General features: G+C 41.1%; 1 protein-coding gene across 1 annotated transcript in view; it reads right to left on the reverse strand.

Moving 5' to 3' along the window:
• Positions 1 to 19,806, reverse strand: part of CREB5 (cAMP responsive element binding protein 5) — a 413,538-nt gene that overhangs the window by 237,793 nt on the left and 155,939 nt on the right. The window contains exon 4 of the mRNA XM_015558127.1: positions 12,217 to 12,389. Coding sequence (XP_015413613.1) covers positions 12,217 to 12,389 — 173 coding nt within the window. The remainder of the gene's footprint in view (positions 1 to 12,216; positions 12,390 to 19,806) is intronic.

The raw sequence follows: 19,806 nt of genomic DNA on the forward strand, positions 1-19,806 counted from the left end.
CCTAGATGAAATTCAGGGTTCTTTTCCTTTACAGACTGCACTGGCATCTTGTATGCAGACGCAGACAGGCATGCAGCTTTGTTACATTCTCCCTCTAAACAGTGTTCCTACATATAAATCCATTCCACAAATGCCTGGAAACCACTCCAGTGAAACTTTCACTTGCATCTTCGGTATACAGGCGCCTCCACCCTAGGAACCCATTTAATGAAAGTGTAATAACAAAAGAAGTCTCTTTTTAGGGATTCTTGGCACTTCCCCCATTTGGGCACCACACCTGGGCACCACATCTGGGAGAACGTGAGTAGCCAGTTGCCTCCATTCCTGACCAATGGAGGGATATTGTTGTTACACACACGGCGTCTCCCCTCATGCCCAGCAAGGTTTCACTGGTCCTGCCTGACCCTGTCTAGGAATCCCATTGGCTTTGGGATGGAGGACAGACTGGGCATCTGTGGAGACAAAAGCGACCTTCACGGTGTTGGGTCTGATGCGTCTACATCAGGACGTTGGGGTTTTGTTTTGTTTTTCCTTCTTCTGATTCAGCAGCTTTTGTTACAAACACCCAACCTGGGAGGAAGAGGTTAAAGGGAGAGGACAGACACCCACACTTAAGGGTGTGTGCTGTTCTCTTTAAGCACCCACAGGCCTGTGACTGTTACAGACCTTGGCAAGGAACCAACAAAGCCTTGTGGGAAAAATAACGTCGAGAAGAATGTGTGCCATGCTCTCTTCTCTGTAATGACTTGGGGGGCTGTTCTGCTGGGCCCAGCTTCTGCCATGGGCTCTCTGGTGGTTCAAAACACCTGGCCACAGTCTACCTGAGATCCCTGAGAAGGGTGTGGGGGATGCCTGCGGCAGTAATTTCAAAGTGATAAGGCAAAGGGAGAGGAAACAGTACAGAATCTGGAACCTGGAGAGTTTGTGTGCACAGAGGCAAACAAGTCAGGAAAACATGACATTAGGGTTGTGACTATTCTGCCTCCTGAATAGCCCTGCTGCTTTTCCATTGGTTGTTCCTCCTGTTCGTCTTCATTTCCATCTCATGCCTTTTCAAGCCCAGCCTCTCAATGAAGTTCCATCTCGTTATTTATTTTTTATGTTTAATTAAAGAAAGAACTCTCATCTCAAACTTGAGAAAAAAGAAAGAACTCTTGTCTCCAGACTTGAGAAAAGCCAAGAATCCCGGCATCCAATCAAAAAGCTTTCCGTGCCGGTGCTCATTCATGCCGGTTCTGTATTTGATGAACTCTTCATTCAGTTTGCAGCTCAGTGTGTAGGAAACCCAATGAAGTGAACCAAGAGCAGGATGTCGTCCAAACATGTTGAAGCACTTGTGGGTGAGTGCTCGGTCCTTTGTGCTCCTCGGCTCCTGTGAGAAGCCTCTGTCTCAGGCAGGCTCCAAACTGCCAACTCAACGAAGCAAATAATAATTATTCCTAATGGCAATAATAATTATGGAACGCGGTGGACCCAATATGAGGTTGGCTGTCTGTGGCTTCAGTGGGACAGCCAAAGTTTCACACACATTGTTTAAGAAAACTCTCTCTCTCTCTCTCTCTCTCTCTCTTCCCCCGCCTCTCTGCCTCTCCCTCTTTTTCTCTCTCTCTTTCACACAAACACGCGCACATTTGCCAAAAGAGATCTGGACAAACTCACTCCTCTGGTTCCCTGCAAAGAGCTTGACTGCAGAGCTAAATTAAATAAATAGCAACTATCCACACAGTGAGTGGGGATTGGGGCATGTCTAGTAGTTGACACCACACACACACACACACACACACACACACACACACACACGCACGCACAAACCTCATTTCCCTTTTAGTTAAACATTTTAAACTTTCTCCAATTCCAGACTTTTAGCCAGAGCTATGGCGAAATGACAGACATGAATAATTTGATACATTCTTCCTTTCCTTCTAGGAGAGATGAAAGGAAAGAGAGAGGAAGAGGGACGAAGGAAGGAAGGAACCTCAGATCAGTGCCCTCCCATCCCCATTCCCTGCAGCTGTAAGTCAGAATCTCCTGGGGATGGAAGCCTTCCTTGGTGAAGCTCCAAGCCCATGGTCAGTGCCACACAACAGCCCTTTACCATGAAATAGTCTTCCTCCTCCACCTGAGCTATGCCCCTCCCCCACGCCAGGATTTGGCTGTCTCCACCCTCCTGGGACATCAGCATTAACACTTCAGTATCTCCCCTCACATACCGATGATGCCAAGGTGTCAGAGAAATAAAAAGTAGCTCCTCCTGAGAACATAATCCATCAACCAAATGGTCATTTTCTAGATAATGAGGAACTGTTTCAACTTTATGAAAATTAGGTAAAGGGGCTAATCCGAATCTACATGAGTTTTCTTTCTTTTTCTTTTTCTTTCTCTTTTCTTTTCTTTATTTATTTTTAATCATCACCTGAGTATATGGTCACTACGACTATTCTTTAAATGTGGTTTCAAGGTGCTGGTACAGATTATTGTCATGTAAGAGGCCAGTTATAAGGGGTGTTATGAACACCATGTTATGTGGAATACACAGAATACATCTGGCAAAATTCTTCAAGGGTTTTGAATAATGTTACATACATTGTCAAATGGTCTAAATCATGTTTTAGTAAAGCAAAATATTATGAAATGTGTGCACACAAACACACATAGAGACAATTTTCATTTGGATGCTGATGTTAAAATTTTCCAGTCTTATGAAATAGTACAGTTTATTTTGCATCATTTAAAGAATTCAGTCTTTCAATGTTTTAGAGAGCCTATACTTTGGAATGTGCATTTATAAAACTGCATTTTTGTTTCGTTTTTCTTATTAACAATACGACCTGACTCAACACTGGGCTACAGAAAGGCATTAGAGGTAGATGTTGGTTTCACTGAGTTTGCAGGTTTATCAAAATGGCTCCCCCCATACTAGTCAAACAGTACTGAAGTGGAAGTAGCCCATTCTTCAACTAAGCGCTCTACTGCTCCTCTCTTCAGGTACTCAATTTGAACAAGACATTGGGAAAAGTGAGGGGAAATGTCACACTATGCAGTGATCCCTGAGAGTCTGCCAAATGCTTGGCCTCCGGCCCCTACAGGTTCTGAGAATGACATTTTATATTGGACAAGTGTTCAGTGGCCTGGTGACTTGGGGATGGGTGTCTATTATTGTATTATCATTATGATTATTTGTGTAGAAAATGTTTATTGGTTCCATGGACTGAACATAATAGATTGAAGGTCAGCTGTAGAATGCTATGCATTTGGCTTGTGAATTACCACATCTGAACCAATATCTGGTTCATTTCTGGCATTTCAAAGATGTTTGGGGCCATCTGTTCTCTACAAAGATCTGCACCCCAGCAAAAGCAACCCTAGCACATTCCGGCATGTCTCTACCCCACACTCACAAGGGTCCTATCATTTTACAGACTTTACCGGCCTATTTACCAGCCAAAATACACTTTGCCAAAGGGGGAAAAACTATAAAACTCCAAATTCTTTTAAATGTGTCTGGTGCCATTAAGAATGTTTATTACTCTACAAGAATTTTATGTTGATCTTTACCAAAAGCACAACATACTTGGCAACTAGATTACTAGATTTCCTGCTAAATGTGAATATATCTATTTTATGAAATTTATTCTTTTATAATTTATATGAGCTAAGCAGTGTGGAGTGTTAGTGATGATAAAGAAACAAAGTTGTTCCCAAAGCTAGAAGAGGGTACTTACTAGACAATTCAGTTTCATTCTTTCTTTTATAAGATGGGAAAGTAGGGCCCAGTTAGGTGAAGGGGCCTATTTAAAGTCCCAGAGCTTCTGAGCAGTACAGGCAGAACTGCCAGTCCCAACTTCCCATCTCTCAATCAGTGGCTTTGTACTGACTCATTGAAATAGGATTCCGCGATCAAGGACTGCCTTTACTAGTACATCCAAAATCCAAGACCAAATTTGCTGTTTGTATGATATTCTCATCCAACCAAAGGTAAAATATCCATAGAGTTTGCATAAATGTTAACTAAATCCTCATAAGAAAGAATATAAAAAATGGTAGTACAGAAAATCCATTTGGTCTAATATAATTGAAAAACACTGAGAAAACTGTTGAATCAATGAACTTTTGACTCCCCAAATGTCCAATTATATGAATACATGGTATATGCCATGGGTACCATGGCCCATCTGCAAATTCTAAACAGTCCTCTCTTAACTCAGAACCTACTTGTCAATCAGTTCATAGTTATTTTCACTTTGTGAGACATATAGTACTTTAGAATATGAAAGCTACAAATAATCAGAAATGCCCACGGGGACACTGCCAGATTACTTGGACATGCTCAGTCTGGTCCCAAAGAGCAAAGTGTACTCCCCCTTCCAAAGGGCCAGTTCTATTTTATCAAGTTCATTTCTCTGGACATGCTCACCTTGCAGAGCACTACACACAGGAATCATTTTTCCATGTTAATATCCCTTTTGGAATTCTTCAAGGAATGGCTACACTTAGTCCTGGGACTCTCTCTAAACACCACACCATAAGCCATGTAAACCTATATGGCTGGGCATTCATGCTTCTGTCCCTGAAAACAGAAGTCACCCAGCCAATCCCCATAGAGGAACTATGACAAGTACAGAAAAGTACAGTTAATTATTGCATTTTTTATTTTGGGAAATATATACCCTCAACTCTCAATGTTTAGTTATATGGCATCTTATCCAAGGCTTATCCCTAGGAATATGATAAATATTGATGTAAGCTAAAGCCCTGTTTTTTAGCTCTTCCACAACGTAACCCCCGCCCCCCCCCCCAAAAAAAATAATAATGCCAGAAGACAGTAGATTGTATTTTCCCATAGTCTTGTGTCTGGCAAGATCATTGTCCATGTTTCTTGCACTGGACTTATTTTACATCTTTTACTATTATGCTATTGTTTTTGTAGTTATATCTCCAACAAAAGCCACTTTGAGCAAAGTGAGCATAAAAGAACAATTTCTTGGTATGTTTAGTGCACAGGTAGAAGTGACACATGGTCTGTATGTAGAATTAAGCTTCCAAAGTAGCTCCCAAGGTCACATTCATTGAGAGAGTACGGTGTGGGTGGCCTGGCTTCTAGTTCTGGCTCTTGTCATTACCGTTACGACCCAGGGCAAGTTACTTCCTCTCTGAACCTCACTTTACTGAACTATAAAATGGGCAAGGTCAACAGAATTATAAAGTTGTTGATATTCACATAGGAATAGGAGTTGAGCCTGGAAGTCAGGTCTCTCTGGCTTCTTTTGTGGGAAACTCTCTCTTTGACTGGCTTCCACTTCCCAAGCATTTCAAAGTCCTACACTGTTCTTCACCTACTGGGTATGCGAACACATCCTGGAGCTCAGATAATCCAGAACTCCTACTAAACTCAGCTCTTGGATGAAAACAAACCAAGAGAAAAAAAATAAATGTGAGGAAGAAAAGAAGCATTGAATGAGGGCACTGTTGCTGGGACTGACTTGTGGTCAGCTGGCTAACCCTTTCCTATATAGGCAAAGGAACTGGGGCTTAGAGAAGTTGAGTACTTGGCCAAGGTTATAAACTTTTTTGAATAGCAGAGCCCGGACTATCCTAAATCCATGACATCTGAACCCTTGGCTAATATTTTTCTAAGACTCTGCTCTGACCTGTCATGGTTTGGCTCTGAGCAAGCTGTTGTTTTCCAGGTTTATTTTTTTCAATATTCTGCACAAAAGAGTAAGTATTTAGAGTTATGAAAGACATAAACTAAATAATCATGGGCTCTTTGCTCTAGAAGCAGACCCTCTTCCCCTCTTCTGTGCTTATCTGTTCTAAAAATGGGGGAAGGGGTTATGCACAGAAACACTTGTATGGAAGATTCTGGAAATTTGTGTGTTCATAAGATAAAATCTTCCTCCAAGAGGAGGTCATAGGCAAAATCACCTATCCACAGAATAAGCCTGGAAGTCACACTTCATTTGCGTAGGGCACAGTGTCTTCCTAAAAACCAAGAAGCCAAATGTGGAGCAGAAAGGGCAGTGACTCTCTGAGGTGACTTTGGTTTTCTTAAAAATGAGGGAATTTGGCCAGAAGATCTCCCAGGTACAGACTCAATCTCTGTATTCAAGTGATCACGACAATCCCCAATTTCCCTTCCTTGAGGGGTAGGGAACTACAATATATTTCTCCTGAAGGACTGAAGTATCTCCTGGCAACTCTGAGTGTCCACCTCTGCCCTTGACAGCCCTGCAGGTGTGTGAAAGCACAGGCGCATTTCAAACTGTAACCGGATACACTGAGCATTAGCCAACTCACGTTTGTAGATGATTCTCCTAAATTGTCAGACATACTTATGTGCCTTCCATGGCACTGGGGTTTCCATGGGCAGGAGTACAGGGAAAACATCTGCTTTGGAGTCCAACAGACCTACTTTCAAAACTCTGCTCATCTCCCTGGCTGAATGACTGTGGACAAGTTACTGCTCTTCTTTGGGCAATAAAACTGGAGTACATAATGGCTACCTCTCTGGGCTCTTGGAGAATTATAGGAAACAACATGCAAAGCTAGATGAGTGCCTGGCATGAAGTAGATGTTGGATAAAGGTTAGTTTCCTTCCCTTCAGTATCAGCCTGCTTATCAAGGGGTTTTTCTAACAGAAAGCTTGAGCCATTGAGGAGTGACATCCGATTCTCTCTCCCAAAGAGACTAGCTGTTATGGAATAAATGTTCGGAGGTGGGAGCCTTTGGGAGGTAATTAGGTTTAGATGAGGTCATGAGAGTGAAGCCCCTATAATGGGATTAGTGTCCTTATAAGAACAGGAAGAGACACCAAAAGCTCACATATTGTCCTTCTCTCTCTCCTACACACACACACACACACACACACACACACACCAGGTGAATACACAAGAAGATGGCAGCCCTCTACAAGGGAAGAAGAGAGCCCTCACCAAGAACTGAATCTCCTGGTACCTTGACCTTGGACTTTCAAGCTTTCAGAACTATGAGAAACAAATGTCTGTTGTTAAAGCCACTGGGTCTATGGTATTTTGCTATAGAAGTCTGAGCTAAGACGCCAGCCTTGCTGTGTTCCAGGTGAGGAGCTGAGACACGAAGATACCAGCCTTACCTGTGGGATCAGAGGCAAAGCCATATTCAGAGAGGAGAGCAGGGGTATTTTTCTGCTTCTTGGAATACATGTCTATGTGCTCTGCTGTTCTGGCGCTGTCCCCTTCATCTGGCCACAATACCATGTGGTATTACAACTATTGAATGTTAAGAAACCTTATATTTCCTCAAGTATCAGTACTTAATGTTTTGTTCCACACATAAAACTCTGTGAGTGGAAGGTTGCTGGCCCCCTTGTCAGAGGTAATTCTCAAGGCTCTGCATGGGATTTAACGGGAGCCATATGGTTAAGTCCATCAACCCTCCCAGAAAGCATCCCCCTGAAGGGCCCTCGTAAATGTTCTCAGTGCTGTGAAAGATCCAGAAACTTTCTAACAATAAAACAATGTTCATAGTCATGATATCCAACAAAACATAAAGCAGGAAATAATGGCTTCTGGTCTGAATTACTCAAAGAGGGCTTCAAGCTGCCCTGGGGAATGGCCATGGGCCAGTGATGACCTGGAACCTGCTGGCCTGTTGCCTCCGCAGGAAGAAGGCTGGCCTGAATGTCACTTGCATTAGCTTGTGGTAGGCAGTGACAGCTGTCTTGTGGTGGGCAGTCTTCATCATGCTCTGTTGGTTTGTGGAATTTAAGAAAACTTTTAATAATGGATTTGTACACCTATGCATTTACAGAGCAAATACACTCGTAAACTCTACACTACTTATTATTTAAATCTTCTTTAAGCCATGCCTTTCTGTGATGGCATCATTTGCTGACCTCTCTCCATTCTTTTGGGCTTTCTTTTTCAGAGCAACAATGACAAAGAAACCCTTGAGTCAATTTATACCCTCATCTCCATGGACAGCTCAAACAGCAACACCAATTCATACAACAAAACCACATGACTCCTCTGATAGGAGAGGTTCCCTTGCTTTTAACACCAACAAGTTCTAAGATGCAATAAGATTTTCATTATTATTATTATCATCATCATTATTTTCCTCGGTCGTGTCCATTGAGCTATTTTGTATGGCACATAGTGTCAGGGATTGCAAAGAGAAAAGGAAGAAAGAAGCACAGAAAGGGTGAGAGAAGGTACAATTTATGATGAGTGTTGACTCCTTTTTATTGTTTTCATAAAAATCATATTTTATATAAATAGTCTACAATATTTTATATGAATTTCTGGCTAAGTGTTAGTTCTAGAGTGCCTCGCTACAGCACCATGCAAATAGAGTTTATGGCCAAGTAGCCAATATGCCCACATATCACATGGACATGTATATTTCAGGACTAATTGGTATAAAATCAGGGAGAGGTCACATATGTTCGCTGTTGAACCTATTTTGAAGTTTCTAGTATATTTAGTAGAATATTTCACAATGGACCAGATATCTTCTTTCCAAATATCAGTCTTGGTAGGAACAGTTGTGTATTCTGATGTTAGATGTATCACACTTCCACTGTAAACAATTACTGTCAAATAATATCCACCAATAATCTAACCAGCGTATATATTTTTTCAATCTGTACAGAGAATTAACATTTTAGAACATTTTAAATACAGGAAGAAAATTGATGGAATATTTTGGCAGGGGCTCTTATAACCTGTCAGAACTCAGCACTTATACCCATTCTTGCAGAACTCCACACTCCACATTATCTTCATTGCTTTCCTGAAGAATGACTGATCATGAATTACTCACTATCATTTACTCCAAAAGAGAAATAGACTTCTTCAGGGAAGCTGGGATCTACCAAGATCATACAGAAATGTCTCATGTGAGAGAAGACAGAGAGAGAGATAGACAGAGATAAACAGAGAGTCAGAGAAAAAAAGAATTTGCACTACCACTACCTGCTCATCTACCATTTTCCCCAGGCTTTGCTGGCTTGATACTGAATTAATGAGCCTGTTACATGATATCTAATAAAAATGACTAGAGTAGAGATCTTGGAATCTGCCACATATTTGGTCCAAGGATGAATCGATTTCATCTATATTTAACACATGCTTGTTTTCTGTCTCACTTGTCTCCCCCACAGCCCGTGCCTCACTCTTTTTTCCCATCTGGAAAACTTATCTCTTAAAATGCTGCCATCAATCAGCCAAAGACACTCTTCCCGACAGAGTGTCTGCCAGTTTGACAATGCACAAGTAGTCACTAGTTTGGGGATACCTCCCACACTCTCTAGTGCTGTGTGTTTTTCTAGCTGGCCTAACCACACAAGTGCAATTTGGGATATTTATACCTACCTCCAGTTTCTATTGGGATAACAGCACTACTTCCACAGAACTGGAAAAAGGGCACGGCAGAGCATGGAAGGGGATGGAATGAAAGTTGCCGTGTTGCTTGTCTAACTACTGTTAATCTTATTTCTTCAGATTTTTGCGTTTCCACCCATTTTGGAACAATGTAGTTCAGTGCCTACTCAGAAAGTATGAAAATCAAATGCTTACTAGGATGCATACTTTGTCTCCCAAATCCATGAGAACTAATACTGCTCCCATTTCCCAGTCCTTCATGTCAGTACCACTCTCAATACATCCAAGCCTCTAAGCTTAAATACAGCCTGAAAGGAGGGGGCAGAAAGGAGAGCAAAAGTGGGGTTAGCAGCAGAAGCTAAGCACTGGTAGAAGGGGAGGAAAAGACGGGGAGTGGGAGACAGGCGGCCCCCTTCCTCTGCACAAAGTCCCAGTCGTGAACACACCCACTGGCCATGGCAAAAGGGCACTGTGCATGGGCACAGGTGGGTCCCAGCCCCTCTGGCTGGATGCAGCTTAAGCACAGAGCCTGAATGAAGACTTTCATTGCTGTTTGCTGTTTTTGTTGGCCAGTTGCCATGGCAAACATTTGCAGGTGGCTTGGCCAGATTTTGACACTTAAATATTTGAGGTTGTGATAAAAATCAGAATATTACTACAATATGGTTCTGTGCAGCCTCAAAAAAAAAAAACTATCTGCAATTTCAAATGCTCATTTAAAGACACAGTCTCCAGAGGGAACTCATGTTTTAAAATAAGTACTCATTTCCTCTTTGCTGAGAGAAATAAAAGAGTCAACCATCCCCAAATGTTACCACCTAGAGTTTCATTCTGAATCCACTGTGAGATGGGTTGGCTTGTTCCTTGCTGAGCCCCCATGATCATCCGGGCAAGGTTTTGAATGGGTCACATAGAGAAAATGGAAATGACGGGATGTGTGGGTTGAAATCAACATGGTAAGCACAACAGGGAAGGATCCGAAGAAAAGAAACAGCCTCCCTCAAGTCTGGCAATGAGACAGAGTCCTAAAAGTGACAATTATCTCCTGGAACACACCAGACATACAACACCCCAGGACTGGGAATAAATGGGAAACGGAGTGGGTCAGGAGGTCACAACTATCAGAGAAACACCCCCACACATCCAAGCATAGTGACATGGCCTAGAAATGTCACCCAATTGTACAGCTTGGGGCCAGCTAGGTAAATTATTGACAGAGTCAACACCCATCCCAGAATTTAGGGCTAACCCTTAAAAGGCTGTTTCACAAAAACCGGCATTGTACTAACAATGGCCAAATACTAAGGGCCTCCAAGAGGGTAGCTGGGGACTGGTGCAGGGAGAGGCAGAACTCCAGGGGAGAAGGAATGCTGTAAAACTGCTAGTAAACTTTAGCACATTTTATGTTTTTTCCCTTTGAAGGAAAAATAAAATAATTATAATTAGCTGGCCAATTGTGAATTGTCTGCCCAAAGCCAAGTCACTAGAGTGAAGGAGTCCCTTGAGATTTCGACAACCCACCCCACCCTCTTAGTATATTATTATAGGTTCTTGCTTTAGATAGTGGCAACATTTGCTTGCATAATCATCTGAGAAGAAAAGAAGTCTTTAACAGAGACAGTTGCTAATTGAGTGCTGACTTCTTCAAACAGAGGCAAGGATTCAAATGGCTGGATTCATATCCTATTTCTTGAATGAGAAACTAAATGGACCCACAGCAAACTCACAAAATTGTCATTGCCCACAACTCTCATTTGTTAAGGTAGGTCTCCATATGTCACACAATCCACCCAGATAAGATGAAAAATATGAGGCAAGGTACCCCTTCTAGAGCATTTGAAGGAGGAATAAGCCAGTGGTGTCCCCAGTACTCGCTTCTGGTCTGTTAATTCTTACAAGCATTGGAAACAAGGGGGAAAAGACACACTGACAAATTGTGGGACAACTTCTAATGTTTTTACATTACCATATCCAATATTCAATTGAATATATTCAAACTTCACTCTGATGTATATCCCAAACACAGCACGCTCCCTTTGCTGTTTTAAACTCTGGGAGCATAGAGCAACCAGTTTTCAGCATCCAACAATATAAATTTATCATAGCTCTTTGGCTTAAGTTATTATCTTCTCTTCCTAAGAACTTGAATGCTCTTAAATATTTTATTTCCTCTTCACTCTACTCTTGCGAGGGTGGAAAAAAGAGACACCATCCTCATTCTGGAGATAAGGAAGCTGAGATTCTGCATTTCTAAGAAGCTCCTGGCTAATGCCCAGGCTGCTGGTCCTCAGACTCCACTCTGAGTAGCACAGGAATAGAGCTCTCACATGATACTCAGAAGTGAGAGCTCTTTCCATCCCATAATACAAAGTGTCCGGGACCATCCTACCAATGCCTTGGGATTATCTTTTTTATGTAAATGAGAGGGAGAGGGCCTGCTTTCTTTATCCTGTCTATTCCAGGAATGGCTACGGACCAATAGAGAAAGAAGGGAGAAACTTCTTTCTATCATCCTCAAGTATTTGTCTTGAGAACTATGCTGTGGACTTTCTAACACCCATAGAGTTTCCTGTAGTCATCTTACAATTCACAAATCTTGTTTGAAGAAACAATAATACAGAATGACTTGCTCCCCAACCCCTACCCCAAAAAGTCAGGGTCAAAGAGCATCCACCAAACAGAGACCCTTGTCTCCCTTCTCCTATCAAAGACATCACTGTGAGCTCTAGGCAATATCACATCAGCCAGGAAAACCAACTTCTGTCTCATCTAATCCGGGCACTAGAAACAGGAAGAAAATCCAGAACCTTTCCTGAGCTCCAGTCAGGCCCCAGAAACAAGGAGGTCTCCTTACCCGATCTGGCGGTTGGTGGAAGGTGCTTGTGTGATGACAGAGCTGGACTGGGGTGACGGCATGGCTTGCTGAATCACAACACTGGTGTCATGGTTGGGCATCCGTGTGCTGCCAAGCTGGTGAGCTCCGGGCCCTGCCATGGCCCCACCAACTGTATTATGCATCGAGATATTCTGCCCAGAGAAGACAGAGGGGAAAGGTCAGAGGAAGCCAATGTTTTATCCTACTTTCAAACTCTCAAAGTCCAAAATTGGGAATCTGGTTATGTCAACTAAATAGAGAGTTATGGCTTCTGGCAAGCCATGGGTCCATTCATCTTGTTATAACTTACAACTATGAGAAGATGAAAAATAACTATTTGCCCTAAGAGTAAAGCACATAAGAAAATACCTTGAAGTTCACTAATCACACTGCCGCCATCCTGATGTGAGGTTTACATCAGGGACGTTTAGTGACTCAGTGTGATATATACGGCATTTGAAAATGATTTCTGCGGTATGTGCTTAATACTGTGATTTAGTGAAGAGCCCTTTGGCATTCTGCTTTGAATGACAAGCACATTGGGTTATTTTTTTTCTTTTGCAGTCAACCACTATATTTTCCCCAGGAAATGCTACTTTTCCAAATTGTAATCTGGGTACCTATGACCCAAACCTCAAAACTGGGAGGATGGATGATTGGAACAGACAAGGGGGTGTCTGGGATCCAATAAAACAAGAGCAAGAGTTGCAACGTCTGCTATATTTCCATAAAATCAATTCATAACAATGTTATGGAATCACAGAATACAGAATGAGTGACTGTCTGTTTTCTTATTCATTATCTTTCCCTCTAGAATGTAGAATGTTTGTGTCCAAAATGCTATCCCTATGTTTGGAACATAGTAGGCATTCAGTAAATAACATATTGCATGAACAGACTAGTGAAGGAAAAAATGAGACTAGGTGGCTTGAGGGTTCTAATATTTATTTCCAATTACTTGGATAAAGGTTTTGTTTAATATTCAAAAGTAAGGTAAAAAAAATAGCTTAAAAGACAGCTCTTCCAGAAAAGAAGGTCACTGGGACAAGAGAGGATACATATTGAAGTTAGGAAGGCTGATCAACATGGTGGGGCTAAAATATGAAACATTCAGAGCCTAGAAAAGAAAGAGTAAGTGCAGGGCAAAGCAAATTAAGTTATGGCCTCTGTAACCACCAGGTACAGAACTTCAGCCTAGGAGAGGAAGGAAATTTGAGAGGTCATTTGGACAATGGGTTGAGGATGGCAGGAAAGAAATGAAGTGTCACTAGCAATTTACTGGAGGAAAAAACAAATATATATATATATACACACACACACATATACACACACACTTTGGGGTTAGCAAAGAAAAAAAGTAAATGTTACCCAAGAGAACTGGAAGTGGTTCTTTGAAGTTCTTCTGCAAAGAACAGGATTTCCTGCACTACGTGTTAAATGATGGTGATAACATATATGGTACTTGGGGTGGCTGTGTCCATCACATTGCACCTTTCCCATGTTTCTGATTTCTAACTCCTGACCACACAGTTTGTTAGGAGTCCAGATGGAAACTGGGCACCTGGCTTAGACTGTGAGTGACTGTTTTGTCGTGGGTTCCCAAAGGCATGAACAGGCTTCTACATACACACGCAGTCCAAAGCTCCTCTTATATACTGGGAGGCTTTTCTGATGTGGGAAAATATTGTGGTTGGGTAAAGTAACATGAAAAGAAGTGGTGATTTGTATTGGGGTGGCACTGCAGGGACATGCTTGAGTTCTTTTTATAGGATCTAAGGACATAGAGAATTAAACTTAAAATAATGAAAATAAAAATAATTGTGTTATTTCCTTTGAAAGTGAACCTTAACAAACTTACTTTCCTGGGTCCTAATGAGATCTTGACGAAGTAAACAATTATAAGTATTATTTTCTTCCATTGTTTGAATCCTCAAAGATACTAAAGAGTTTTCATCTTGCTCGCTGTCACCTACTTTGTCAATAATATAATCCCTGACTCTGTTTTTAGAAGCTGCATGATTAAACTTTTAAAATAATATTTAAATTCACAAACAAGAATATAAAATCTATGACCTCTTTTTGAGTTACATTTGACATCTCTTTTCTATTGCCCCCACATTCAGTCCCCAAATATTACAAATTCAACTTAAGCATCCTATATCTCTGTCTTTCCATCTATCCTTCCACCAGCTTACACCCAACCAGCACCATCTCCTTTCCTGGACTAGACAGTGGTCTCCTAGTTGGTTTCCTGTCACTCACTTTAGCTTCCCTTCCTCCTCTTCCCCATATTATAACCACAGGGATCTTCTCAAAAGGCAAACCTGACCATATCTCTACAATTCCCCCTACCACCCTTAACCCCAGCTTCTTGAATGGCTGGCTTCCTATGGCTTAGAAAACACTGACAGCACTCTTTGGATGACTTTCAAGGCCTGTATGGGATCCTTCTACCTCCACAGCCTGCCTTACACCGTCACTCTAGCTCCCTGTGATTTATTCCATCATACTGAAATGTTCCTGCCTTTAAACTGACCATGCTTCATTTCAGCACAGGGCCCTAGAATCAGCTCTTTTCTGTTGCCTCTGCTCTTCCCCTGACTATACCTTCAAATGCTAGATCAAGCATCTCATAAGGAAGCCTTCCCTGACCTCTCCAATGATGGGCATCATCTCCCTTTCTTTTTCAGTATTTTTCACAATATTACAATTATTTTTTTATTATTTTATTAGCATGTTTCTTCCTCTAGAACATGGGTGGGGAACCTTTATTCTGCCAAAGACCATTTGGGTATTTATAACATCACTTGCAGGCCATACAAAATTATCAACTTAAAAATTAGCTTGCTATATTTAGTCAAACATTTAATTAACTCATCCCTAATGCCTTGGCAGGGCCAGACCAAACGATTTGGCGGGACTTATACAGCCTGTGGGCCAGATGTTCCCCACCCCTGCTCTAGAATATAAGCACACTGAGAGAAGGGACTAAATCTGATTCTATTCCCATTGTGTCTCTATTGCATAGGTCAGTGGCATATAGTAGGTGCTCAGTAAATGTTGAGTGAATAAGATAAACATAAAGTATCACTCCTAGAACATTCAGTATGATAAAATCTTATCTTTTGTCCCCTATGCAATTTTTCAGAGTGCTAACTTCTTATCTATTTACCTCAAAATCTCTAAGTATACTCACAATAATACAGTTTTAGATGAAGATACTTGTTTGATTATGGGCTAAAGAAATAGAGAGGATCAGGATTAAGAAAAAGCCACAAATATGGCATGTAGATTGTAAAGTAAAGCCTTTGTTAAAATATTAAATGAACCTTTGGAGGAAAATATAAAGTAGTGAGCTTCAAATCTGAGAACTTTCGCTCAAATGATGGCAACAACCATTCTTTTTTTCTACCATGAAAACTAAGAAAAACTGACTTGTGCTGCAGCCCAAATACATGGGTTTCGTATCTTCAAAGTAAAGCATGTTAAATGAGAGAAAGAAGTAAGTCCCTCCACCCCTGCCAAAACCAGTTTAAGATTCTTCTCTGAGAATCCTTTTTAAAAAAATACAAAGGACTATCTAGGAAAATACATTCCCCTTTCTCCACCAAAATCATCTCTTTGTCTCTGTGATCCCCACCAGAGATAGAAAAGACATCTGAAAGTTATATTCTAATTCTTCAACAATATGCTTTCTCCCCCACACATGAAATCAGCACATTCTCCAGCCTCCTTCCCCACATACAGAGGGTAATTTCAAAACATAGTGGAAAAAGAAACAATTAGACAAGCATTATTATTTCATATTAGTAGGAGATAATCTTTTTTTTCTTTAAGCATTATGTAGTAACTCAAACATGAAATTACTTTCTGAGTTCACATTTTCCCAATTATTGGTTCAAAACCTGTCTTCATTGATAAAAGAATGGCATTTTACCTCCAGATAAATTAAATATCCAATTTCAAAAATACAAAGAGTGACCCTATCTTGCTGAGTTATTTCTCTGGTAGAGGTGCATAGATTTGGAGCTGGTGAAACAATGTTACAAAACCAGTGGACTTATGTCAATGTGCTCGGAAGGATTGGCGGGGGGGATGGGGGGGGGTGTTCCTTGAAGTTCGGCCTTTGGCCTTTTCTTGTTTAACATATTTATTAACAGCTTGGATGAAGATGTAAAAATTGTGCTTGTCAACTCTGCAGTTGACACGTGTTGGGAGGCATAGCTAATGTTCTGCATAGTGGATTCAGGTTTAACTGAGCCAACTGTGTGATCTGGCCTCCAAAAAATGCTAACATAAATCTAGGTGGTTGTAAGAGAAGTGCAAAGTCCAGATCAAGGGAAGTAATTATTCCCCTGTAGAACACGTTGAACTGACCACATTTGGCGACCACATTTTGAGGGGGAAATTGACAAATTGGATGGAATGAAAGCCACGACATCCGAAATGCATCACAGAAAGAACAGTAGAAGAATCAGGGAATATTTAGTCTGGAGAAGAGAAGACTTAGAGGGTCATGATAACTGTCTTCAAATATTTGTGGGATTAGATATAGTATCTGTTGCTCCAGCAGCCATGATTTCAAAAAATGATGATACAAGCCAATAATAACTACAATGTGAGTACCTATTTTGAGGCAGCCACTATGGGAGATGCTTTATAAACTGTACTTCTAAATCCTCACAATGACCCTATAAAGTAGGCATTATTCTCCTCATTTTAAGATGAGAAAAAGAGTGAACTCTGCACCATGACTAAGGCCATGCCATTCACCACCGCTGGCCACCTTCACCCTTTCTGGATTGATACTTTAAGAATATGAATTTGACCTTTTGTTGGGATACATTTACCATGAGTAGAGATATCCCAAAACAAAACAAGTTGCCTTATAAAGTACTGAGCTTCCGGCATCAAAGTTAAGTCAGCAGAGATCAGTGGTCATCTGTCAGGATGTCAGCAAGATGATTCTTGTACCAGGAGGTAGATGGCACTAGATGACCTCCAAGGTCTCTTTCATTGCTAAGATTCTCTCACTTATGATACATGGTTCACACTTTGGCTCAAATGCTTCCAAATGATTAGTAATATGTGATAATGTTGAAAATATATTGGCTTAGGTTTTAGGAGGTCTCTTCTAGTCCAGTCTCTCTACCCCTCCTTGTAGCCACATAACCTGGGCAAATCATTCAACTTCCCTGGGATCTGTGGCCTCCCGGATAAAAGCAGGGGGCTGGACCACATGCTCTCCCCGATCTTTTCCAGCTCTGATACTCCATAAGTCTATGTTACATTTTATGAGACACTAAATATCCAAACAGGCTTTTTAGACTGATTCATGAGCCTAGAAGCACTGATTTTTTTCCTCCATAACTATAAGCTTTTGCAGAAATTAGCCTTCTGAAAATTATAGCTTTCTGCCAGACCCAACGGATCAGGATTCAAGAAACGGATCTAACAAAAGGTAAAATTTCTCAAGCATCGAAGATGGAAGCTCCACAGACAAACTGTCTTCACCAAATTCTTTCCTATTTGGTTCAAATTTCTCCACATGTCCTTGGAATTCCTCTTCCCTTCATGTCCCTTGCTCTCCATTCATTGTTGTTCTGAGACATAAAGGGTGTGAATGAGATGAGAACCAGGGAAATAATGAGTCTTGATTGCATACTCAGTGAGCTTGAGGTAGAGTGGTAATTGTCTTTCTGCATGCATGGACTTGGAATACAATATGCAAAAAAACAACCTGATGCATATGAATATATATCCGTGTTCTTACAAATAACTATAATTTCAGGGTGTGGTAATGAAGGATGAAGGGAAGTGGCCCACAAATGAAAGTGAAGGTTGGAGCATACAGGAAAAATTATGTTGATTCCCATAAGGTCCCAAAATGCTATCTTCAAATCTATAGTCTGTCCAACCGCCAAGGTGTGGAGACTTTATGGGTTTCTCTATAAAGAGCCAGGGTCAACCTGACACACGTTTACAAGTTGAGTTGTGCAATCTTGAAATTGTCTGCATCTTAATGATGCCTGGGCAGTTATGAAGACTTTCAGAACTTCTCAGATGTAAACATCCATGAACTGCATCCAAAAGATGTCTGAGACATTCACAGAATAACAAATGTTCTAACCTTCTGGGAGCTACTATGCTCACTAGGTAGAGGTATAGAAGCTATTCTAGAGGGTCCTGACTCCTTTCTGGTGGTCTCAGGAGGTGGAAAACTAATATGGGTATTTTGAATCCTAACAAGGGTGGGCTGCTCCATGACAGAGGAGGCAGTGAGGTACTAAGGAGACACAGCAGGTAGGGTGGGGAGATCAGGGACCATCCAGGCTGTCTCTCGCTCCAGAGAATTCTCCTTAGTGTAGTCACACAGTGCAATATGGACAAAATATCACATGATCTCACTCATATGTAGGATATAATGATCAACATAATTTGATGAACAAAAATAGATCCAGAGACAAATGGCAGGGGAGGTGGGGCAGGGGTTAGAGAGCAAAGGACTTGTATGCATGCATATTAGCATAACCAATGGACACAGACACTGGGGTGGTGGGGGCTTGCCCAGGGTGGGAATGGCTGGGGGAGAGGGGTCAATTGGGGAAAAAGAAGACATATGTAAAACTTTAGACAATAAAGAAAAAAAAGATGGACAAAATAGATAAGAAACCATCTCAGGCAACCTCTGTAGGAAGGAATGGGAGAGTAGAGCCCAGGGCACTGTCGAAACTCCAGCTTTGACATACACATTTAAATTCTACTCTTTTAGAGTTGGCTACTTATTCCAGGAAAATTCTAAGAGGGCCCAAGGTACAGAAACAAAACATGAGCTCTGAAATCAGGATCAAGTTCACATTAGCTCTATATCATCTGAGGGGTGTTATTCAGGTTCTCTAAGCCATATCTTCCTTATTGTTAAAGTGGTCAGGATTGCAGTGAGCATCACATGAGATAACAGATGTTCCAGCATAGTGCCTGACAGCAAATGTATACTTCTTTTCTTTTTAGTGAAGTTCATAATGTGAATCTCAGAAAGTAATGGTTCATTCTGGGTGGCTACTCCCCATGACTGATACTAATAGAAATATTATTAATAATAGTTACACTTTAACATTATTATAATATATCAGAAAATTCAGTATTTATCATCAGCCTAGGACAGGGGTCCTCCAACTATGGCCTGGGGGCCACATGCAAATACAAATATTGTATTTGTTCCCATTTTGTTTTTTTACTTCAAAATAAGATATTTGCAGTGTGCATAGGAATTTGTTCATAGTTTTTTTTTTAAACTACAGTCTGGCCCTCCAACGGTCTGAGGGACAGTGAACTGGCCCCCTGTTTAAAAAGTTTGAGGACCCCTGGTCTAGGAGGTAGGTATATTTATTATCCCCATTACACAGATGTGGAAACTGAGGAACAGACAGGTTAAGTGACTTGCTCAAAGTCACACAGTCAATAAGTGGAGGAGCTCAGAGCCCAGGTTCTTATCTACCTGGTAAAAAAATATTTGTACTTGATATCCTTTCTATGAACATTGAAAGAAGTTATTAATTGATACTGGCA

The sequence above is a fragment of the Myotis davidii genome, unplaced genomic scaffold (genome assembly GCF_000327345.1).
Source record: "Myotis davidii unplaced genomic scaffold, ASM32734v1 scaffold168, whole genome shotgun sequence".
NCBI classification, from domain to species: domain Eukaryota; kingdom Metazoa; phylum Chordata; class Mammalia; order Chiroptera; family Vespertilionidae; genus Myotis; species Myotis davidii.